This window comes from Mus musculus, chromosome 15, assembly GCF_000001635.26.
Source record: "Mus musculus strain C57BL/6J chromosome 15, GRCm38.p6 C57BL/6J".
Lineage (NCBI taxonomy): Eukaryota > Metazoa > Chordata > Mammalia > Rodentia > Muridae > Mus > Mus musculus.
In genome coordinates, this window is record NC_000081.6 from 65997211 (window position 1) to 66023173 (window position 25963).

General features: G+C 40.6%; 1 protein-coding gene across 3 annotated transcripts in view; it reads right to left on the reverse strand.

Annotated features, from left to right (window-relative positions):
- Kcnq3 (potassium voltage-gated channel, subfamily Q, member 3) overlaps window positions 1-25963 on the reverse strand; it is a 300263-nt gene that overhangs the window by 10837 nt on the left and 263463 nt on the right. The window contains exons 7-14 of one of the 3 annotated variants that reach the window (NM_152923.3): window positions 24531-24626; window positions 23077-23171; window positions 19239-19265; window positions 8562-8764; window positions 7512-7614; window positions 4985-5116; window positions 2807-2905; window positions 491-575 (exon numbers count right to left, since the gene is read on the reverse strand). In NM_152923.3, coding sequence (NP_690887.2) covers window positions 491-575; window positions 2807-2905; window positions 4985-5116; window positions 7512-7614; window positions 8562-8764; window positions 19239-19265; window positions 23077-23171; window positions 24531-24626 — 840 coding nt within the window. Of the gene's footprint in view, window positions 1-490; window positions 576-2806; window positions 2906-4984; window positions 5117-7511; window positions 7615-8561; window positions 8765-19238; window positions 19266-23076; window positions 23172-24530; window positions 24627-25963 lie in introns of those variants that run through there. The other 2 variants (XM_011245408.3, XR_875218.2) reach the window with 2 other exon arrangements.

Here is a 25963-nt window from a genome sequence, read left to right on the forward strand (position 1 = left end):
CAAGCAATTCTAAGGTTCAAAACAGTAATTAACATGTGGGTGATAATCCATCTAGGAAAAGAAAAACTGGGGAATTAAAATTAATTTCCCTATCTTTTCCGTTTTTAAAGTGGTAGGTGATATTTACTATGCCTTATCTCCATATGGAAAAAAATGGCACCTGGAAAACAGTTCTATGGAACTGGAAGGATGGCTTGGCAGTGAAAAGCAGGTCCTGTTCTTGGGGATGACTTGGGTGTGGATCTCAGCATCCACCTAGTGGCCAAGAACCATCTATAGCTCCAGTTCTGAGGACCTCTGCAGGAATCAGTCATGCATGTGCTGCTCATACATATATGCCAGGAAAACACTCATACATATAAAATGAGAACAAGTAAATCTAAAACAAAGAAGAAAGAAAGTACACACACACACTTATGTATGTATACACACACACACACACACACACACACACACACACACATACATATATGGCAATAGAAGGGCTTACCTGTCTTTCAACTTTTACAAACTTCCCCATCATGCTTTGGTCTTCAGTTTCTGATGTGGCTGCCCTGGCTACATATGGTTCATTCCTGAGGAAAAGCCAACAATCCATAAGATCATCGTATCCGTTTTGACTGTGCGAGGTCATTCCAACTTGGAATACCATGTACATGGGACCATGGTTTTTCACTCACACGGACAAAACCTGGAAGAGGTTCCTTTGGCATGCTTAGTCAGGACTGTGGATGCCATTCATACCTTCCTACAGGAAGATGCTAAGATAGCCCGCAAGATGTGGCAAAAGAGGCTTTGCTTTGTGTTTGTGAAGTCTACCAAGTATCTATCAATGTCCAGAGTGTTTATTCTTTTAAATCAAATTCCTTGCCTTTCAGTCTTAGGGCTCTTCCACTGTAGTGTCTGATCTCTAAATTTCCATGGAGTAGGCATACACATTTCACATGGTTCATTTTGTTAAGAATGGCAAACACCTGCAGCATCCAGAAAACAATGCTAGAACGTTCCTCCAGGAATCAGGGGAAGGCTGTATTTTCTCTGTGTGCAATTATTATCTTCCTAAATTGTAGTTCATTCCAATATTCTTACATTATGTGGAGATAAGATATTTCAAAGACACTTGATGTTGCTAAAACCCATTCGTGTTGGTTTTTTTTTTTTCTTGACAGGAGTTTTTCCCTCTCATAAGTCATTGCCTCTGCTAAGCTACTTCTTTGTCTGAACAGTCTTCAACTAAAGCAAATTTCAAAAAGTAGTGTCCTGGTGCTACATCCCGTCCACCAGCGTTTTATTTGTCTTGCAAAGGTAAATTTAGTTTGATATTTATCTAAAATTCATTTTAATTAACATGGATAAATTAGAGTTTTGAGTGGCCCTTTACCTATTTTCTGGGTGAAGTTTTGCCTACATTGCAAAACTACGAAAATTGTTCCACAATTTCTTATTGTTACAGACCTCTTTTCAAGCCCCTAAACTCTCTTATGAGTTTTGTGACTTCAGGAGTTAATATCTCTCAGTGTCACTTTTCTTATGTATGATACAAGTGTGATGAAGTACCCACCATGGAGGTAGAGGACTGCATGTGAGAATTCACAGGATATGGTCCACATAATGCTGTTTTATATTATTTTATTTGATTTATTAGTTTGTTTATTTTGAGATATGGTTCCCTCTGTACCGGGGTTGGTCTCAAACTCAAGATCTTTCCTGTGTCTATTTCTCAAAGGCTAGTATTATAACTATGTACTAACACACTATACTCTTAAAAAGTTTAAAAACAGCCCTCCACACCATCTCATAAATGAGGAAGTTGTTATTTGGATGTAGTCTTGCATTCCTGTAGTCCCATTAATCTGGAGGTTGAAGACCAGCCTGTGCTACACAGTTTATGGATAGACTGGACTAGGTCATGAGACATTGTCTCAAAAACAAATATTAAACCAGCACAAAACCTCCAAAGTAATTAACCAATTACTTATAATAAAATAAATCAAAAATTTTAAGAGTGGAATTTTCAAAAAATATATTTACTTTTTATAAAAATTGCATTATATGAAAATAGGACTCTCTGTTAACATTAGCTACGACAGAACACAGCAACAGTCATTCCCACTAGAAGGTTCAGCAGCCTCGGGTCCCAATATTCTTTATTGTATGCCAAGCCTACTGCTGAGGAGTAGAGGCCTTCTTTTACCATGCCAATGCTCTTGACTCTAAGACGAAGCACATCAGTCCCTCACTTATTCATCTTGCTTGCCTTAAAGATGATTTGGAATAAAGAGACACAAGTGCAAACTGTGGACCTTAAAAAAAGACAATACTTGCTCAAAATTTAAAATATTTTTTGGAGCAAGGAGAATTATCTGAGTGACAGCATTGTTAGAGGTGCTGGCATCTGTATGCTGTCTCTCACTTTGTCTTGGAAGGGGTATCGGTCAAGCCCTAGGATACTGTGCAGGAGGAAGCAAGTGAGCTGACGCATTAGCTCCACTAACATTAAATATGTTCTCTTTCAACAAAACTCATGAGTGTTCTCTTGTTTTATGGCCAGGAAACTGGTTATTTTCTATTTGGAAAAAATCCCACAGAAATAAGTGACATTTATATGTCTTTGGAATAGGAGCATAAAGTTACCTGCACAAAAGATTTTCAAGTGGCCACAACCTGAACCTGCCTTCCAAGTCTCTATTCATTTTATTTGGGAGAGGGTTGATTTCACATAAAGTACTCAAGCTGAGATTTGGGGATGGATACACTGCATAGGCCTTGTCTCAACAGTGCATCATTCCACAAACACAAGCCCCACCTTGGAGACTGCTGGGATGGGTAGGTAAATGCTGACCCTTTCTGAGACTTCTTATGTTTTGGAGTGGATGGAGGTCCAGGGGTGAAAATCATATCTATTCTGAAAGAAGAAGAAGGGGAAGAAAGCAAAGGAGAGATTAGATTAAACAAAGCTTTGTTGTTGTGAGAAAATAAATTCTTACATTTCTTAATTCAAATGTGGCTCTGTGAAAGGGGGAACATGATAGGATGAGAAAAAGAGTAAAAGGAGAGATATTGCCATGCATGATATTGCTATCTTCTGAAGTCTGAGGGAGTGAGAACATTTTCTCATCTCCAGGGTACCAGAGAGAGACAATCCACAGACTGGGTTGAGGGTTTTGCCTTATTTCTTAGTGCCAATGTCACATGTATATTATGTCTATCTCATCTTCCACCTCTTTTGTTCATCCCCAAACTTCCTAATTAGAAAAGATCTACTGTCAGACTCCAGGTTCCATTTTTAGCTTTATAGATGCCTGATGCTCTAAGTGGAAGAATGGTTCAACCCTAGTTCCAGCACCATGCTTCTATATCTGTAAAAAATACCTGCTCAGCAGAAAGATGCTGTCCACCATGCTGTGGAGCAGGGGAAGAGGCGGTGGGGTGCATCTCAGGGTGACCACTAAGATGCATCCAGAAATAGTCTTGGGATATGTTTTCCTCTAGAAACCCAGCTTTATTTCCAACAGACACTCACAGCATCATTTGAAGTCAGGCTTTTTTTTATGTCTGGCCCATTGAAGAATGTAATTTATCATCTTGGCAGGCAACCTCCAGCTAAAATCCCCAGAAACACATTTTCTTGATAACTATCAAAAATCATGACAGTGTAATGGTCTATCATGTAAACATTAAAACTGCCTGATAGTATTGGAGTCTGGCCTGTTGTTGGGAACACACTGTCTTCCTCTGTCTCCGGGACATCCATATTTGCATAGATGATAGCATGGAATGACTGAAAACTTGTTTATACATAATACATTTGTTCAGCAGCTACTGAACCTGACCACTGTGTGGGGGACAACTAGAAGTCATGAATAGATATACTTCCTAGATAATACTGTCACCAAGAGCTTCATTAGTGTAGTGTTCCTCCTACTAAGTCAGGAGGATACTCCATTGGATGCAGAGGCAGAAGGCCATGTGACCATTGAATTGTGTCAGTTTTTCTTCAGGTCTCTCATATGAGGGAATTACATCACTCATGCCATGTGTATTTCCGAGCAAATGCATGTACATTTTTGTGCTAATACTACACATATATAGAATATTGCTTCATATGATTGCCAGATCAAGGCAGAGTTTTGATATCATACATGACATACATATGTTGATTTGTTAGGTTTTCAATTTCTAGACTGGGAAATTTGGAGTTAGTAAATTTGGACTCATAGCTTTGGTTTCTCCATAATAATTAGGGAACTTCTGATGTGATAAATATCTTATGGGATTCTAATGGACCAGATGCATATATGTAAAGAACTTAGGAGATTAATAACAGTGGTGGTATTACCTAAAAATAATCTCCCCAAATGGTGTCAATTTGCTTTGTATTTCCAGTTATGAATGACACTTAAATAATTCTTAAATTCTTAAAAAAGTGAGTTCCAGGACAGCCAGGGCTATACAGAGAAACCCTGTCTCGAAAAACAAAAACAAAAAACAAAAACAAAAAACAAAAACAAATAGAAATAGAAATTTACACTTAGAACAAAATCAGCTGAGATGTTAAACTATCAGAGTTTCATAATTATCCAAAGCACCATGGACAGGACCTAGATGATATATACATGTCTTCTTTTCTCCATCAGACCAATCAGAAAGCTAATGTTGGCCAATGAAATAGACCAGGGCTTCTCTGGAGCTTTGAAAAATTGCACTAAATAGAACACAGTAACAGTTGACTCCTTTAGAAGGGACAGAAGCCTGCTCACCATGGTCCTATTACTCTCTATTCCCTGCCAAGGTCAAGTCTGAGAGTAACGCTTGCTGGCCCATATATATATCCACAGTGTTAAATGTGTCCTCCTGTTTGTGAAGTTTCTCTGCTGCATTTTGCATTACTTCTGAATGCCTGTCACCTGAAATTCTATCGTCATATGACTTGGATTCCTTAGTAGATGAGAGAACATAGTCCTTTCTCATCGGAATGGATTACCTTGTCTGTAGGTACTTTATCCTGGAAAGCATGTCAAGATGTCCGGCCGAATACTGCTCAATCACATCTTTCACATCATAAGGCCTCAACGTCTCCTTGAACTTTTTTTTATATAGACGGAACTGTAGAATTCTGTAACGCAAAGGAGGGACATTTGTTCACCATGGGCAGATATTGAAGGAAACAGCTACGCCTGTACAGCAAACTCCAGACACAGAGGGAGAAAACATAAAGAGAAGGCCTGGATGGCAGAATGCTGGCCTTGGATTCTGGTGCTTCCTGCCCCTCTGCTTCTACTGGGCTGGCTGGTGCTGCTCCTCCAGTCATCTGAATAATTATAAAATTGTAGCAACAACGACTTTGAACAGTTGTTGACTACTCATCACATAGAAAATACTACATTTCATGCTTTGTGACCAGTCTTTTAATAGATCAGCTTGCAGAGGAGCAGCCATAGCTCTTAGAATGCAACATCTCATAGGTCTCCATGTCAGAACTGGATCAGAGACAGGCTTGGGTACCAACAAGGTTGAAGCTCTTGGTTGCTCTCACTGCCACACTGTTTTCCACTTGAGGATGGTTGATGGTTTTCCTCCTATAAGCTGCATGTTAGATTTTTCTCTACTGTGACAGAATAGCAGACAGAAGGTCTTAAAATGGAAGGTTTTATTTCTGCTCATAGTTTTATGGGAATGTCAACTGGTGGGGAAGGCATGGAGGAAGAAACATCTCTTAAGGGTACCATCCGGAGCCCATAGTTGTTTAGTCACATCACAGACCAGGAAACAGAGAGCTCAAGATACAGCAGGGATCAAGCTATAATAAATCTTCAAGTGTCATCCCCATATTATAGTCTTAATTGTGCCTGGCTAGGTCTATGCCAGAATATTCAACAATCGTACAAAATAGCACCACTTCTTGGGGACCAGGTGTGCAAATACCTGGACATTCTACATCCAAACCACACTAGTAGTTAAGCATGGTGTTATATGTCTACAATTTCAGAACTTACAGGTAGAGACAGAAAGGTCAGAAGTTTAAGCTCATCCATGACCATATAATAAGTTTGAGGTAGACCAGGACTACATGGGACTCAGTTTCAAGATCTCAAAATGAGTAAGAAAACCAAACCAGAGCAGTAGTTTCTAATTATTTTGCTCTGATCTCCTTAGGGCTCTGTTCTGTGAATTTATACAGGTTCCGTCTAGCATGGAGACACCTTCATTCTCTCCTTCCTGAAAATCAACAAGGCCCTCCTTAAAGGCTGCTGCCCTCTTTGGATTCCATCCTTCCCTTCACAGTGTCAACCTAAGCTTACAGCTTAGTGTCAGGAGGCTCCACCCCCCCTCCAAACCCTACCAGTTCCCATTAGCAGGTGTCTTCTTGAATGACACAGTTCAAGTTCATTTTGTCATAAACTTCATGATACAGAATTTCTTGCCAGCGTATACCTGCCTTTTACCTAGCTTCATGTGAAGGGGAACAACTTCTGTGGTTCAGAACAGTCGCTCAGAGATTTTAATGGAATTCAGCCCATGCTCCCCCTTATGCTGTATGTAGCTGTATGTGCTAGGATAGCAACATTATATTCTTGAGATGGAGACCTAGGGACCACAAATCCTAGACTATTGACCCTTAAAAGAAAAGGGTTGCTATTCCTTTAATTAAGGCATCTGAAAAAATTATATAAATTGGAGGAGTACAGTTACAGGAGCCTGGAATATCTCTGTAGAGTCCCCCTCTGGATCAGTCTGACCAACTGGTTTTCCCTGAATGAGTCTGCACAGTCATTAACAAATGTAACAGATGCATTTTTACCTAACAGCCTTCCTGTCATAAGAAACACAATGGAGAGGAGCCACACCTCAGCCTTTGCTGGAGTTCACATCTTACAAGGCTGTTTGGCTCCTTTGTTTAGTAGACTGGCCATCTTGCTGGAGATAGTGTAACTAATTTCTGTCACCCATTAAAGTGAGACTATACCCAGAGCCTGATATATTTTCTTTAAGAATTAACACATTCTCTTGATTTCCCTGAAGAATTCTCAAGCAAACTAGGAACAGAGCATATTATGTTCTCTTGATCAGACAAAGGCATCTATAATTTATTCTTGTTATAATGCCGATTCAAAAGAATAGATGGACAAAGAGAGGCAGGATAAAAAGCTATCCTTAACAACCGAGGTGAACGTTGAGGAAAAGCTCCATGTGTTCTTATCACACACCCTGATGCCCCTTATAATATATGCTGGTTAAAGTCAGAAGACGATGACACTGATGGATGTGCTGTCAGGAAGGTTAAAGTAACACTGTTTCCAAACAGATGTCTGACTATTGTGGAAGAAAGAATCATTGTACTGTGGATAGCTTTCTTCATAGAGTAAGAAGTATTCACAGGACCCGACTCAAGGTGACCAGGAAGTGGTTCCTGTTCTCTTTCAAGTTCCAAAGGTTCTTTACCAGCGGTGTCTTATGGGCATGAAGGTGAAGCCTGGGGTTGGCATTTAGGTTGGGAGAAGGGTCATCACCTGACAGCTCGGATGGCAGCCTTTAGGGTAGGGATCATGTCTTCAATGAGGAAGTCATTCCCATAGCCCCTGTCTTCTGCCATGGGGTCGCCTGTCCCAGCATCTGTGAGGGAGAAGCGTATGTCAATGGAGTCCATCATAAATGGAAAATCTCAGAGACAGTGGTGGAACCAGAATCTCCAGTGTGTACCTTATTCATACCTCAGCTTTATTCCCATATTTTGGGCCCCAGTTGTGACATCATTTACCCTTCCTTAGCATCCCCACTCTGTGGTCCAGAAGCTAGAATCAGAAATAGGAGAAGGTCATAGCTGCTGTGAAGGACGATGCTAGGAGGTAAATCTGGAGAGCTATGCAGGTGTGTGTGTGGGAGCCCATGAGCAGCAAAAGGCACACATGTGGACCTCACACTGGGACAGACCTGAGGTGGGTTCTTGCTGTAAGGATTTCTGCTGTGACCTTGGCAGGTCACTTTCTGAGTTACTGGAGGCTTTCAAGAGAAAGAAACCAGTGTAAAGCCCTTGGCAGCTTCAGGCACCTAGGATGACATTTTCTTCCTTGTTTTGCCTACTACAAAGTGACATAGGTTCATGAGGCCATTGTTTCTATCGTATTTAACACACAGAGCATTTTTTTTCTGAATGCCTTTTTCTCCATTCCTGGGGGTTCTAGTGTGTATATTTCCAGATAGCGATGTACCTGACTCTATATCTGTCCAGTTGCCCTTCATGACAACTGGCTCATCATGGCCACCCTTATCAATCACAGTGCAGGTCCTATGGCTCCTTGGAAAGGTTCTGATTTGAAGCACAGAGGTGATAGTAGCCTCCTGCACTGGGAACTTTCCTCATTTATGACTCTTCCACTATGCCACCGATACATCCAGCCCAAGTAAAGTGAGGCATGAAGTTGGCTGAAGGAGGGATGGGAAAGATTTGCTTTGTGGATTCAGGAGGTGAATCTCTTCTTCAGCAGAGAGAGGGAAAGGTGAGAAGGAGAGGGAGGGCTGGGAAAGGAAGTGGAGAAGCTGAAAGAAGAGAAGGGCATTACCTTCAGAACTCTGCCAGAAAGCGTAGGCTTTCATGCGGAAGGCGGTGCGGAAACGCTCTTTATTGTTTAAGCCAACAGGCTTTGGCTCTTTGGAAGGGCTTTCTTCTATGGCATCTACATTCAGAGGGGTAAATAGCTTTCCTTTAGTATTGCTACCACGAGGATTAGAAAGGCGAACCCGATCCAAGAGACCCAGCTTTTGGCTACAAAATAAGCAAAAGTGAACAATTTTCCTCCTTCAGTGCAGGTTCTTGTAACTTCCCATCCCTCCATAAAGAATCACATTGTCCTCTGAGGAAGTGTGGACACTGTGCACCCAGAGAGATAACCTGATTCCGCAGATAGGAATTAGCTAGGTTTGGGGAGTGGTTCAAATCCTAATTCTAGCTGTGAATATTTATTATTGGTTACACCTTGAGCAAATTTCCAACATCCCTGGATTTCCTCCTGTTTTTATGTGGAGTCTAAAACAGGGACAGGATATGCAGTGGCATCCTTTACCAAAGCAGTTTCAAGTGCCTGCAGTCAAGTTCTCTAAAAAAAAAATACACTATAGTTCCGGGAGAGTTAAGGGAAGAGGGAAGGTACATTTACGTATCTTTTCTGAGAATGTCTTTATAATCGTTAATTAGTTACCTTCATTAGTCTTTTCTAATACTTAATTGATTAAGCTTTATCATAGTATGCATGTATTGGAAAAGATGCAGTATCTATAGGGTTTGATACTATCTACAGCTTCTATTAGGGGGGCTTGTAATAGGTCCCCCAACGGACAAGATAGAGTTACTAATGTGTAGTCATATACAATAAAAGTTCTTTGTTCTTCATGCTCTTCTTGCTATCAATAACTTCATTTTTCTCCTTACCATTTCATGGTGTCCAAATAGTGATGAACACAGATGAATTTCATCACACACCAATCAATCACAAAAGAATGACGTAAATTACACAAAGCAGGCATATCTTAACCACTGTCCACAAACAGATTCCTCTGATAGAACCTAGTGGGTTCATAAGCTTTAATGGGGAAAGTTTGCTTTCAAATTATTAACTTTCAAAATTTAGAATCCCTTTCCATTATTAGTGTAGGTGACAAACTCATTTCCGGTCTAATATTGTGAGGGTGTTTAACCCAGCACAAGGTATATGTGGCACAAGGTACACCATAGAGAAGCTCTTGTGTGATTCCATTGAAACATTATTTCACAAGCCTGTTTCAATACAATGTTTCTTTTATTACTATACGTTACAATAAGCATTTTACATTTATTTATGTCCTGTGTGGTTGTGCAAGCATGTGTGCCACCGTGCACATGTGGAAGTCAGAGGATAACTTGCAGGAATCGGCTCTCTCCTTCTACCATGTGGCTTCTGAAGACTAAACTCAAGTCATCAGGCTTGCTGGCAAGGGCCTTTACCTGCCCAGCCATCTTATATACAGTGTAAGTATTCTTCCATATATACCACTCTCCAAGACACACAACCAGGTCCTCTTGCTTTCCAGTGCCCTTTCTTGCTATCTCAGCCAGCCTCATTATTAAGTGCTACTTGAAACACTGTATATAAGCTCTGGGAAATTCAGCACTCTAGTACTTCAAAGGCACATGTTTTCCTCTGTCACTGAGGAGGAAAAGCCTACTTGGCACTTCTATATGGCTAGCATACCTCACATATAACCTTCAAGGACAAAACTCGGCTGCGTGGGGCCATCTTGATAACCCATGTGACCTAGGACCATAACAACAACTTCTTCCTCTTCTTCTTCTTCTTCTTCTTCTTCTTCTTCTTCTTCTTCTTCTTCTTCTTCTTCTTCTTCTTCTTCTTTTTGCAAGATTCCTTATGTGCAAGATGATGACCTTATGCTTGCATTCACAGAGCTTATTATATGTCAAATGTGCTAATGCACGGGAAATTCTTATCCCCATCTATGATGCAGGAAGCCTTCACTAAGCACTGGCTGTCACCACTATCTTAGAAAATAGTCCTCTTCTCATAGAAGCAGTAGAAAGCTGATGACATGTGTGGAAGGGATCAACATAATTCCTTGGGGCATAAAGGCAGGCTTTTGTGTTTCAGTTTAAAAAAATATATGAAGTGAGACAAGCGTGGGGATTTATATAGCATTTTATATCTACTTAATGCTTGCCTTAAAACTCAGCATTCTGCTTTGGTAAAAGATAAAATATGAAGATATTAATTACAGATAAACTAAATAAGGACAAAATTAATGACAGGTACTTTGTCCTGACCTGGAATTTCAGCATAGCCTCTGAATACAGGAAGGATAATGAGAAGACTCTCTTACTCTATCAGTTCTGAGATTCAAGATTCATTTTCTTGGAATCCAGATGCCCCACTGCATCTCTTTAGAGTCTGAATTGCTTTCGCCATGCTCATTTAATAGCCCACTGGTCTCAGATGACACTTTCGACTGTCTCAGGAATACAGATGCATTGGCATAGAAGCCTCAGCTCTGATTTACGACAGACTCCACACCTAAGAGGCTTACAGAATTCTCCCTCCAGCAAAGTGGATGCTCAGCTTACTTATTAATTGGGTTGCATGAAATCTGAGACCCCAGTAGATAATGAAATGCAAGGCAATGTTGGTGAGTGAACCTCAAAACCTATTTCTGTCCCTCTCCATATGGACTCCCAGTGGACAATACAGGCCCTGTTCTTGGAGTACAGTGGAGAAGGTGCTGACAACAGTCTTCCTTGGAGAGTAAGAGTCCCTGGTTTGTTAAGTGCAGACAAATAATATCCATATTTAGATTTGAAAACTGAAAATAGATGAAGTGGGGATGAAAAAGTAAAATCAAACTGGTCCTGGGCTTCTATTTCTGATCCTAGCACCCATGTTCAATGGGAACACTATCCATGTTCCATGGTGCAAAGTTATCTGACATTCAGAACTTTGATGTGCTCTGATATCTACACGGAGAACCTATATCTCTGTTTACTTCTGAATTACAATGACTCTCATCTGAAACTTTGGCTGGTGCCTGAGCATTAACCTCTAGGATAACATTTCAACATATCTAGATGTTCAATATAATACCCAACATGCAATATTCCCGTAGCATGTTCCAAGGGATTCTCATCTATGGAGCTTAATCACCGGCATTCAAAATTCAACTCACTGATGATTTTTCTGCTACTTAAGATGGTCTTAGAGGGTATTGGTAGCATCTAATGACAGTTTAGTTAAACAACAATTTGGGAACCTCTACTTGGCCTCTACAGAGACCAAGACAGAGTATAAAAGTGAAGAGCAAGTGCTTGTCTGTATTGGTCTCCTAACAATCTGTTTTCTCCATGTAGTCACTTTTGTGCATCAACAGTACTTCGTTTGTTTGACATTGATCCCTAGAAGGCATTTGCTTTTCAGATGCAACAGATGTATCCCAGCTAGCAGGTGAGGTCAGTAGTAGCATGGTTCTCATTTCAGTGGCTAAAACACTGAGACACAGGGAGGTTGTATAGGGTGCTCCAAGTGACACAGAACACAGGACGAGTCATTTCTAATTCCTGGGACCACTTCTTAATTCTACTACCTGATTACTTTGAGTCCCTGGTTAGAAAAGATACAGGACTATAGATTTGAAGGGATCCAGGCAGCTGGGTTCAAAATCCAGCCATGGTGTGGTTCTCTGTTGCTGTTTATAATCTCACGAAGCTCCATAATCTTCTTCAGTATGTCATTAAAATGAATACTACTATTACAAGAATGTCTAACCCAATCTCTTGCCTTGATTCTGATGGCTTTCTACCATGTACAATCTTATCACATTTGCTTTTGCAGAAGGTAGTGGGATGGAACAGGTGGCACACATCTCCCTAGGCTACTGAGCCAGTATGGGATAATATTAAAGCACATTAAAACCTGCTAAAATTACTCTTAGTGTTAATGATAAATTACTTAAGTTCTGATTATCAGCACTCCTGGTATTTCATTTTTTCCTGCAAAAAAAGCAGTCTTTGGGAGTTTGGGCATTCAAATTTTCTAGTTAGTAGCTATTGTATCTTCTCTAGCTCCCTTAGCTGTCTTGAGCAAAAAGGCTGTCAGTCAAATGGTCAGCCAAATTACCCTCATATTACTGCCAGCCATCTTGACCTGCCTGTGGATGTATCTAGAAAACTATATGACAAGGCTCAGCCTCAGTCAGGGCTGTTTGAAATAGTTCATGCCATATGCTATGATTCGCTGAGGTGCTGAAATGGTGAAGCTGTAACTGGGCTAAAATTAATGACTGTGGTTGCCCCAAGAATAGACTCTCCGGTCTATTATCAAGCTGTTCAAGTGCCCTGAGTGAGGAAGCCTCTGGGGGCTGACTACCCTGTTCTTCCCACAGTTGGTCCAATTAAAGGCTTCTTTTGTCTGGCCTTTCCACAATCTTTAGTTGCAGGTTGATCTGGCAACACAAAGAAGGACACAGCAGAGACAGCAGTGGGGGCAATGATGGCACAGGCAGCAGGAAGATGTGGCCAGGGCAGCAAGAGCAGAGAAAACAGCAAGACAGTGAGGACAAATAGCTGAAGATGTGTTTGAGAGCAGCCAGGACAAAAAGAAGAGTGTCTGAAGTAGATGATGGAGAGAGAGAGAGAGAGAGAGAGAGAGAGAGAGAGAGAGAGAGACAGAGACAGAGACAGAGACAGAGAGACAGAGAGAGACAGAGACAGAGAGTTGGGTACTGAGAATTCAAGATGATTAAATCTGTGAGGAGGCAGAAAAGGAAATTTGTTGTTGGTCCAGGTCTCCAGGAGGATTCCAGAAAGCTGTTGAGTCTTTAGGATCAAAGGTTTCAAATAGACACCTCTCAGGCTGAGATTCATAACACTGGTTGTAGTCAAAGACTGAAGACTCCTCATAGCTAACCCTTCCTGGAAGCTTCAACATCATCTCTATGAAAGAGTGAAGAATATTTACTTCATAGGATTACACAGGAGTGGTGAAACTTGTAGTACATAATGGTTCCAATACCACAGACCTCATGAGTCTTGAATATTAGAGGGTTCCACCTGCAGTTACTCAGACCTGCTGACTGTTCACGGCTCAATGATGTCAAACACAAAATACCCAGGAAAACAAGAGATACCAAAGAGTAGCGTAGAATTTCTCCATCATTGGTCAGTTTCTATCTGAGTAGAAGAAAAGGGTCTTGCCCAGATTATTACAACAATAGACCTTTGAATTATATCTTCTTCCACATAAGTTCAAGACCAAAAATATGCCTATGAGTGTGAAATCAACATGCTATATACCTATGAGATGTAACCAAGTTAAGTCATACTGGAGCAGATGGAATTTTAATCAAATGACTAGTGTCTTTAGAGTAAAAAGAAAAGAGAGATTTGACATAGATATTCTAAAGAAGGAAAAGACCAGGAGAGGTAGAGACATGGATTGGACTGATGGCAAACCAAGGATTGTCAGTGGTCACCAGAAGCTAGGAAGAGACAAGAAAGTTCATACAAAAAATTTTGGAGGGACCATGGTTCAGGCAACACTTTGAAATCATAATACCAGCTTCATGAACCATGGTACATTTCATTTGTTTTAAACCATCCAGTCATCCAGTTTGTGGTAATTTTTAAGGCTGTCTGGGGACACTAATATATCAATCATTGACAATTGAGTGGCTAATTAAGTATTGCCTTCAGACTTGTGGGATGAGAAGAGCTGTGTCAAGTTCCTCTGAGCTAAGGAATGAGGAACTTGTAGGGAGAGATGTTACATGATGTGTCTATAGAGAGGAACATCCTCTTTCATATTTTCACAGACACAAAAATGGACTTTCCATACATTTTGAAGAACCTAGAACAATACATTAGCTGTCAGCTAGTTCCCTCCCATTGGAGAGGTAAGTCGTCTGCTTGGGTTATAAATGCAAATGGATACTCATTGCTTGAAGGAGTAGGTTGCATTTTCATAATCAGTAACCATATATGGTATCTTTCCAGCTTTTCTTGGATCAAGGAGTCATAAGGGCCATGCCATACATACCCTTACTTTGGTGGTGGGGACAGTATCTGGCATGTCCCTTTGTTTTTATCAAAGCCAGACTTGGTGGGAAGTATTATGAAATGTCAGGCCCAGAGCCAGTACTGCAAATAAAACCTATGTATTGATTCCTCTCTGACATCTAAGTCCCAACCTTATCATAATCCAGTGTAAACAGTTTTAAATAGCTATGATATACCAATTATTTCCCAGGGAAAATAGAGGGATACAGAGATAGCATTTACCACATGACACGGATCACTCAGGATATAACACTTTGGCCAAAATCTCGGTCCAGAATCTATTATTCTGCAGCTTGGGCCATTGTAGGTCTGGAGAGCAGGAGAAAATACTAATTGTACAGGATCACACTCGAACCTCTTGTACTGAGTAGAGATTTTCTCATCAGTAAAATTAGGGGATTGGGTTAAGTGCTGTCAAAATTCCTCTTTCCCTTTTACAATCACTGATTCTAGGGTCTGGAAAGACTTTATTGCCAACAGCACACATGACTGTGAGACAAATTTTATGTGGTGGTGTCAAAGGGACAGACAGTATGAACGACTGCACTGGGCTGCATGTTCTTCCTCTGCACAATGGGTTCTGGCTCTGTGCCTTTTCTGGTCTCTATAGCCTCTTCTGATGGCAAGGACTGCAGCCCTGTGAGCCAAGACAGGGCAAAGGAAAACAAGCAAAAGGACACCTGCAGTGACCATCTAAGCAACTGCAGGGATTAGCTCTGTGCTTGGGACCAGGACCTGTTGACCTAGACCAGCTAGATGCAAGCACTTCTTTGTAGATTTCTATATATGAAAACTGTGCATAGTCCTTAACCTCTTTGAATCTCAGTTATTGTGCATAAAATGAAGATTAAAAATAGTATTTAGATCATAGGTTGGCTGTGAGGTTTGATATACATAGAGCTGTACTGGGCAAAAAGATACTCATTCTTTTTAAGTTACTGCCATTGTTTTAAATTCTTTGATCCAAAGAATAATCTTCTACTAAATGAGAGAGTCATAATCCCAAGGCAAGAGAAAAGGAAGGTGTCTGGAATGATGTCTTTGCTCTTCAAAGACAAATTCACATTCTAAAGGCTGTTTGTCATTCAGAGTGAATTGTTTGAAAATACAAATGAACAGTTGGGTTCAAGCAAGCAGTTGTCAACACAGTTACCTGTTTTCAGAATTTAAAACTCATAGTTTCCATCACAAAGACACCGTAACTTTCAGCAGGAGTCTTGATGACTATATTCTGAGTACTTATAACTGATGGTTAAAGTCATGGCCAGAACATAAAATGCCAGCCGCTCCCAACACACTTTAGGATAAATGAAGCTTAGTATAGTTTAATGTGGATGATCCTTGGTGCAATATTATTACCAAGACTTTGAAATTAATGGATGGACATTATGACCTGGAAGATAACAACTGTTTTTTGTCTGCTTGCTGTTACATTCATCATTCATGTGGGGAAGGAGTATGTCATTACATTTAGGAACTTCCTCTATTCTTTCAGTTTATGCAAGTGAACTCTAATGGCATTTGTCCATCATAATACCTTAATCCATTGTGGTAGAAAAATACCATAGGGATTGGTCAGTAGTAGTCTCTATTTCTAAGCCAAAGAAATTGTCCAAAGCATGAATGTATAATGAAACTGGGCCAATATGAAGGCTTCCCTAGGTTTTTGAAGTGGCTGGCTCATGAGTATTAGGTCTACAGAGGAAAGACAACATTTTATCATGGGTCTGTTAGCAAACACAGATGAATCAATACATGGAAAGTCAGCGATGAGAGTAAAGTCATCATGGAATGAAGAAAGACAGAAGATGAAAGAGAAAAATCCAGAAAGTCCTTATCCTTGAACCCAGAGGCTTCTGACCTTCAATTTATGAATATGTCAGCTATTACATGTTTTTTAAAAGTTAATGTAAAGTAGTGTAAATTGACTTTATGATACTTATATAATATAGACGTTTTCCATTCATTATTCATCTACCCACTATCTATCTTCATCCATCCCTCATCCATCTATCTACCTATTGGCTCATTAACGTATCCATCTTGCATCTACCCACTTTCTATCTAATATGTGTTTACTGCCACATTTACCTATCCTCTGTCTACCCACTTTCTCTGTGTATGTACACAAAGTTGACCAGGTTGTCAGGTTATGGTGAAGTGCTTCAGAGCTATCAGGTCTACTAGAGAAAGCAGACAAGAAAAAAGTCTATTAGGTAATCATCAGGAGACATCAATGACTCAGAAGGACACTGAAGCAGGATCAAAGGCAAAACCACCGACGGGGTAAGAGTGAAGAGTTAGAGAATGTCACTTTCAGCAGAGTACATCAGGTAGAATCCCAAGTAGAACAGACAACAGAGTCATATGGAGTCATACAAGAAGAGTTCTCTGCCAATGGAGACTCCGAGGCCAGACCATGTCTCCACTGAGTTAACTGAGTTCTCTTGGTATTCATGAACACCGAGGGCATTGACTACTTGCAATATAGGGATATTCCTTCCTAAAGGGTATAAGAAGGATGAAAACTCTACCCTGACTATTATTTTGTATTTGTGTGGAGTGTAAGTTGTGTGAGAATTTTCGATCAACCCCTTGAAAGTAACATTGGGTAAGATAGGTTATTTATTCACTCAGTATTCATAAATACTCATTTATGGTGTTTCTTCTATATTTCAGGCATAGGTTTAGCCTCAACACACACACACACACACACACACACACACACACACACACACACACACACACAAAGTAGATATTTAAACCAGGTAAGAAGAGGTAGGGGAGCCAACTGCTTCCATTTTTATAAAAGTTAAGCAGCATCTCCTATCAAGTGTTCATCTCTCTGTGAGCCTATCATGGAAGTTGTCTCTTTTTCTGTTGGTTAATCTCACGAGCATACACATGAAGAAAGAAATGTAACATTATCTGAGCCAATCCTCCAGTCAACCATAAGTATTCAGCTGTGCTTGTGTTCCACAAGCCAGTCTACATAATCAAAAGAGTCAAGAAAGCCCTAACTAAACACTCACATTGTAAGCAAGCAAGAACTTGAGATTCCACCAATATGCTGACTAAATGATTCCTTTCTTCCCCTAAAGAATATATCTGGATCTGAAAGAAACTAGAAACGTAACTCTTTCCTCATGTTGTCAAACAAGCCAGAAAATGTGAGCTGTTTGTTCTAGAAAGAGGTAATAAGATAAAGTTCAGATTTTACTATATTTGGAGATAATAATGAAGTGGGACTGGAATGTCAGTTGATTGGCAGACCATTGAAGAAGCTAATCGTAAGGTAGCAATGAGCAGGAGCAAGTTTTCTTTCATTTAAAGCATCTGCTTACAGTTGAACATTTGGATGTCACCTGCCTTCTTGTAAGAAGGAACTGAGCCCATACCTCCTCAAGATCTCTCTGTCTCTTACTCTAGGATGTGTGTTTATACTTGCTCCCATCACCTCCCTCACCAATCTACAAGCCCTACCTGGCTACGGTTCAAATCCTGGATGAAGACGATTGAGTGGTATCTGAAACCAACTTTGATCTCCTCACAGGGAGAGCCAAGAGACACCCAACTCTAACCCTAACAAATCAGGTAATAGATTGCTCTCTGTACCTTGGCAGAGTGGAGGGTTCTTACAAAGACACAAATAAGTTGGTTGCTGCTTTTCAGGGAGCCTCTTTTCCATTCCCAAAGAACCTCTCCCCCCCACCCCCGAAATCCTCAAATGTACCTATCTGGACATCAGTTGAACCAGAATCAGAAATTCCAAGGCATATTTGAAGTAATATTTAGTACACTTAGCCATGGTTTCAGTTACCAGTAACTACAGTGCAGTTCATTCATATATGTGTATATATAACAGTTAACTATAATCCAAAACTGCTACATGGAAATTTCCAGAAAATAGTTCATAAATTTAAATCAATACTTCTCTGAGCTGTGTGCTCACATCTAACTATGTACCTCACATATCACCTCACACTATTTTGTCAAAATGAATCATCTTGTTTTATAAACTAAAACAGGGTCCAGATCTTGGGCAACTTTGACAGCAGGTTAGGAAATTGAGAAAAGTAGTTATATACAACCCTGAACATTTTCTTGCCTCTGCAGCAGCATGCAGTATTTATGATTTACTGGAAGCCTCGGGTGTGTGGGGAACATGAATTGCAGTCTGTATTTGCTTTCTGAAATGCCATCTGGGAGTCCAAGGAACAAATGGGAAAAAGTACAATGGTAAACATTATTTTAACATTCAGATCTGACTTTGATTTTTGGTTTTGTTAGTTCCTGTGAGAATTCAGAAGGGACAGATGAACCTTTCTGAATCTTGGTCTCTTTATACTCAAAGAAGGATACTAGGACTTATCTCACATAGTGACTGGGCAGATCAACTCTGATAACCTTTTTGGAGCTTAGCTCTAAGGAGATAGACATTTGGTATGTAGCTATTGCTATTATTCATATGAAGTTGTACTTGACTAAATTCACATGAAATGGCAAAGGAATTGGTGGTCAGCAACAGAGTAAGCACCAAAGACTAACTTGTGACCAACAAGGCTACCTAGCAGCTTTCCAGCATGCAGGGCTAAACCCTCCCCCCAAAACAATGGTGAAATGGAGAGGGTATTCATAATCAAAAATGTACCTGGCTGCTGCTTCCAGTTGTTCTTTCCTATAAAGGGGGGGGGGGGTGGAGAGAAAGAGAAAGACCCATAAACAGCATGAAATGGTTACATCTTGCCCCAAAGTCTGTCTTAAAGCTTCCCTTGCAAAGTAGAATAGGATAAATGAAAAAAAAAAAAAAAAAAAAAAGAAACATTCTGGAACAGGACAGTAGGTGTGGAAGGAAACCGAAGGATGAGGCGACTTTGCCATGTGCCCCATGTCCCTGCCACCACCATTTGGTCCTGTGCTCCCATTTGTCTTAGCTGCTTATTCATCAAGAAAGTGAGTGACAGACTACTCAACACCAGGATTTATCACTGAACTCAGAAAGTTTGTTTTGCAGTAGAGTCAGATCAGGAAATCAAGACTGCCAAATATAGTTGTATATCCCACCCCTCCCTACCAGCATGGACAACAGTGTTCACTGGACAGTAAATTATTTCAAGTCTCTTCTCTCATCAGTTATTATTGTAAGTGCTGTTTTTTTGAAACATCAATTAAGCTTTATACCAACTCTAAGAGTAACTACTGTTGTCACACTATTTTTTTTTTTCTGTTGATAAAGTTGAGGGACAAAGAAGTTAAGTAAATTGCCTAAGGTTTCAGATGTAAAGCAGTAGAGTTGGAATCCCAACCCAGGCAGTTTGTCTTTAGAACATGCCCTATAGTGATGAGGTACAGCACAGGCTGGCCACTTATTCACCACTCTGAGCCTTTGCTCATCTCTGCCCAGAATCTTCTACCCCCTTTCTCATACTTTCTCTATGTAGAACAGTCTTTCCCATCAATCAAGTCCACTGGGCTAAGCCTCAATCCATACAAGGTGTTCTAGCTCTGGGGTCACCAACAGTGGCTTCCTAAGGCTATAATTTTAGAACTCAGTGTCTTTCTTTCCAATTTCATCTCCACTGTGGTTCATGGATCCCTCCAGTGAAGACTTAATTATAATCAATCAAATAAATTGTTATGAATCAGGTACCAAGACATATATAGTTATATCTTACTCCATTTTACCCTCACAACATCAATTTCTTCAGAAATGGGCATTTTTAATACAAATATCCCTTGACCCAACCTGTGGGATGCAGGTGAAGATATGCCCAAGTACCAAGTACTTCCTTTTAAAATAATTTTTTCTTCTCAGACACAAAATGTAAAGAAGAAGAGTGTTAGCTGAAGAACTGGGCTCTGTGTTTTGTTCCAGCATATGTACTTGCCAGATCACATCAGGTATTAGTCTCAGTGTCCTGACTCTTTACTTATCAAAACGGTCATAACAGATGGATAAAGAGAGGTCCAGGAGAAGTCACAAATGAAGACAAGATTTCTTTCTGACATAATGAAATTACCCTGGAGTTAGTGTGTTTAATGTTGTCCAACTTTGTGAATATACTCAGATCCCTAAACCATCAAATTCTTTTATAGGGAGTTAAATATATCTCAATAAAACTGCATTTAAAATGTAAATAAAAGGAAAAGTCCTTTAGGAACCAGGTGAGGAGACATTGGTGTATCTGCCTTTTCTCTGTTACTAGCATATGGTGTGGGGTGGCATTCAGGGACATTCCTTTCCCAAAGGAATGCTTCACTTCAGAGTGGTTGCTAAGCGAGTTTCTCTAGTGACTTTGTACTTTTGTCCTTGAAATAAAACAAGAAAGAAATGTTCCCACTTAGTTTAAAAGCCATTCCCATATTACAGCAGCTGTCTGCAACACAATGTAGCCCTCAAGTGTCTGACAGCCAGGACAATGCTGTATTTATAATAAATCAACCAAAAAGAATAGGCCCATTGCCAAGGCCTTGGGATGCACAGTAAATGAAAATCTTCTAGACTCTACATTCAGTCTGGGTACACAAGTTCTTGGTTTTGAGTCCAAGGTCATTCTGTTTTTTTAAGGGGGAAGAAGATACTGTCATATTCTAGGGAGGCTCTGATTTATGTGGTCCCAGCATCAGTAATAGCAGTAGTGGAATTTTAGAAATACAATTAGCAACATCCAAGAAAGTAAGTCTAAGTTAGAAGATACAGTGAATAACTCAAACTTGTTGCTTTATTTAATAATTCATCTATTGCTTCTTGCCTCTTCTACAAGTTAAGCCTCCTTGACTTCTTCCACAAGTCAGACCCTCTGTCTCTTTTCTCTTCTTATTAGTGCTTTATCTCAGCTCATGGCATCTGACCTTCCTGAGAAGTGAGGGCCCATTGATTGTGAGGCAGGAAAGGCTATTCTGGGACAGGGCTTGCAAATCTCGAAGGTCATGATCAGGATCTACAGTTTCATCTTGGTTATGGTCATCAACTGTAAAGTTTTAGAGCAACCAGTCCGTAAAACTAATGCCATTCTATTTCCTTCAATCTTTTAAGATTGATTGATGAGTGGGGGGGGGGGGGCAGTGTGTGTGTACCTGTATGTGGAGGCCAGAGAACAATGTGTAGGAGTTGGTTCTTTCCTTCTGCATGGGTATTAAACCCAGGTCATCAGGCTTAGTGGCAAGTGCCTTTAACCACTGAGCCATCTTGTTGACCCAGTTTCCTTAAATCCCTAGCTGTATGTCATGGTGAGAGGAGAAGGACACATGGAGACAATGTGCATTAGCCAGTCACAGATCTCATACGGAGTGCGTGGGAGACTTGGGTAGGTTTTGAGAGAGCTACTTACCTACTGTTGGGTTGCGTTCTGATTCACTGAAATGACAGGCACTTGCTTATGTACCATGCTTCAATAAACACTGCTTCAAAAGCAGACAGCACCACAGCAATGAGCTAATTGTGCCTCTACCTTTTCTTTTTGGTCAAGGGTTCTAGAAGTTCAACCTCTGCCTATATCCAAAACTATAGTTTCAAGGCCACAGCATCAAAACACTGAAAATGAAGAGCTCGTTTTGGAATCTAGGCAATAAGAAGAGCAAGTGCACTGGAGAACTATCAAAACATCCAGGAATTCTGAGCCCTAGTTCACTGATTGGTAAGCAGAGCCTGGTCTCATCATCTGTCATCCTGGTATTCAGTGCCCACCATGAACCATTATGGAAGAATGAAATAATGGCTCCTTGTCAAGATGGTTTTACCACCACCACCCTTCCATCATAAAGTCTGAAGGTGTATGTTGGCTCTGTATGTTCAAAACAATGCCTCAACTCTAATACCCTCCTGTATTTGTGAACACTGACTTATCTCAGAGAACCTGCCATAGCTAAAGGAAACATAAACTTTGATATTTGAAATGCAGTGGACATCAGTGCGTGTTGGACTTCTCAATCCTTTCCTCAAGCTGGTCCTAGGACGAGGTTATCCATCATTATGACCTTCAGTTCAATTTTTCAACCCTGAGAACACGAAACACTGTTAATGGTTTTCCAGGACTCCTTGGTCATCTGAGCCCTTCTTTCCTTTGTGAAGTTGTCTGTGAGTATAGGTTAGACCAGGTGAGGGAATTATCAGACAGGTAGGAAAGCTGATTGTGCTGGATTCAACTTCCTCTGTTTTCTGATTCTGTTCAGAGCATCATTTTCTAGCGCCATGTTGTTTACATCTAGGTGCCCACTGGAATCATCTAGAGGTCTTTAAAGATTTGTGATGCCTGGTTTACTTTTGAGGATTCAGACTTAATTAGGCTGGGTATATCTTAATATCAAGGTTTTGTTTTTGTTTTTGTTTCTAAGCTATCCAGTGATGTTAACATGTGGCTTACACTGGGAACCATTTCCCATTGCCCTGGAGAATATTCTCTTGCAAATTCTGAGAAGATAATACAAAGACTAGACCCTGGTAATGAATGTCACATATACTCTGAGCACTCAGATAATTGACTACTTGCCTGAAGAATGGGAAAGAGACAACTGATTCATAAAATCTCCAGGTTGCCACCAGATCCAACCTGTTGGGGTTGGTAGCATAATATCTCCAGGCAGCCTGAGGAGGAGAAAAGAGGAAATGGAATGACATGGCCATCATATGAAATATTTACACAGCATCCTCTGACAAAAAACTCTTAAGGTCTTGACTCCTAAAAATTTGAATTTGTTTATATAGCTAGGATTCAGAAAAGCAGAGATTCTTGGTTTCTGATAACTTCTTTGAAGAAAAAACATTCCTGACCATTTTAGAGCTACAACTTGTGTTGTGATGAGCTGGGATATGGAGAAATTAACTGGGATAGAGAGAAGAGGTAGAAAATCTTTGAAAGGAACAGTGACTATTCTTAATGGAAGGCTCCTTGGGACTGACTAGTCAATAAAATAGGATAATAGACAGTTTTTTGTGCTACTTTTGAGTATAAGAGAGCCTGGAAGGTGGCTCTCATAGACTAAACTTCTGGAATACTCTAATGGCCCAGACTTTGAAGGTTTAAAGGAACAAGCAGACTTTGATCACTGAAACTGGTTTACAACCATATCATGTAGGATGCTATCTTGTTGTGTCAGGCCCACAGACAAACAGCAGCACCCATTGCAGCTAGATAAAAACCTCAGGATGTATATCAATATCCTCGGCACTCAGGAAGGCAAAGCTGGGACACACGCCCCTTGCTCCCAACAGCTCATACAATCCTAAGATAAAACTCCCCTTGTTGTCTAATAAGAAACAGTTACACCTATCTCATCCCTGTTATTACTCTTCCTTCAGCCTATGGTTAGAGGAGTAACAGTGATGGGCAGAACCAGCTATCCAACATTTCCTCTTCAATGTTTGCTGAGGGTCAAGACAAACTGGTTCAGTAGCCAATATTTTGAACATGCTTGTGCTCCCCCCTTTATTAATGGGCTCTCTACTGTTGGCAGATGGGAAGGGACCACAGAGCTCATTGTAGTTCACTAAGTATCTGGATTGTCAGCTATCTTTTGGTGTGTGTGTGTGTGTGTGTGTGTGTGTGTGTGTGTGTATCATTGGATCAATCCTAGGGTGGGAAGAAGAATAAGAAGGAGGCTAAAAGAAGTCACAGGCCTAAGCCAAATTTTTCACTCCAAAATTATCAGGAAACCAAAAAAATCAAATGGTTTTGCTCTTGAGTGCCGAATCCATTTCTTGAGTAGCTTAGAATTTGGGTGGAAAATGGTAAGGCTTTCACTATCAACACACATAGACTGTGTAGGTAACCATGGTGATGTCTCTAGCCACCCACAAGGGAGCATATCCTGCTGAGGGATATGCTTTTGTTCTTTCTCTTTTTCTGTCTCTATCTCTCTCTCAGATACACACACACACACACACACACACACACACACTCTCACATCCCTGGGCCCATCCTAGTTCATGCTCAGCTACACAGACCTGGATGAGTTCCGCAGCTGGCTTCCTTCTCTTCTCAAAGTGCTTCTGACGGTGCTGCTCCTGAACCTTCAGTGCCAGTCCTGAGCCAAGGATGCCCTGCAAAGAGAATTCAAGCCTGTATCAGCTGCACTAGGCTCTCTTACCATCCCAGCCTTACATCTGGGGTAGCAGAGAATGTAGGTCTCAAGGACACCTCAAGTCTGTGTTCACATTTGAATGTGAAGTATCATACACAGGTCCATGTGTTTGAACCCTTGGTTCTTAGCTGGTGGTCTTTTAGGAAGGTTGTGGATCTCTGAAGAGGTGGAAACTTACTGGAGGAATTACGTAACTGGAAATAGGTGTAGCTGTTTTATAGCTTGGTCCTACGGCTTGTCTACTCTGCTTCCTGACTGTCAATGTGAAGTGACCAGTTATTTCCTGTTCCTGACACCATGGCTTCCTTGCTATTATATACTGTAAGGCAAAGTTAAATCTTCCCAACATATTGCTTCGTGCTAGACATTTTGGTCATAACTAAAAGACAAGGGATTCTGCAGTAGCAATAATAGGTGACTTAGAGTAAAGGAAGAAAGCCCTGCTTTCTTCTGGAGAGAGTAGGGAGTCTGGTTAAGTGAAACAATCCCCAAGTCAAAGACACCTGGCTTGCAATCTGATAGTCACAGTCCAGGTATGACACCCTAGATACTCTCTTCTCTGTGCTCTGTCTTTATAGGACCACTGGCTCACAGTAGGTCATAGTACCTATCTGTCTCAGGGACAACAGGGAAAACTTAGAAGACAAACAGGAAATGTTCAATAAGAGATATGAACACAGAAGAGATGCCCTGCATATGATAATCAAAATCTAAAATAATTTAGTTGCTTGAACAGTGTCCTGGGTCATGTACAATAGGCAGAATTTCCAAGAATCAGATCTGCTTTATTTTACAGGTCAGATAGTCATGTGGACTAAGCAGAGAGACACAGACATTTAGAATGAAAGGGAGTTAGAGATGGTGCAATACCCTGCCCATCCTTTGCTTGTTTCACAAGTGAGAAAACTCGTTCAAGAACATCATAGCAAAAGTCAAATAGCTGGGAACATACATATAAGTTGGCTAGTAATGAAGAAACAAATTCTCCAGTTTAGAAAAAAAGATGGAGAAGCAGCAGAGGGATTTTGGGCTAAGAATGTTTTCTTCAAGCTGCATAATGAGGAGCCAGGTTTTAGAACTGGCTTGGCTTGGGGTTCCTGGCTCCACATCCCAGGCGTGTTTACAACCTTTAATTGCACCTCAGTTTTTAACTCATACTCTTGCCATGAAGAGCAAACGAGATGATGCAGGTAACACATTTGGCATGATTTAGGCACACAGTGAGTCCAAGATGAGCTTTCTATTTTCACTCTCATTATATCGCTGCAGAAGGAAGTTATTCTTTCACATGTCAAG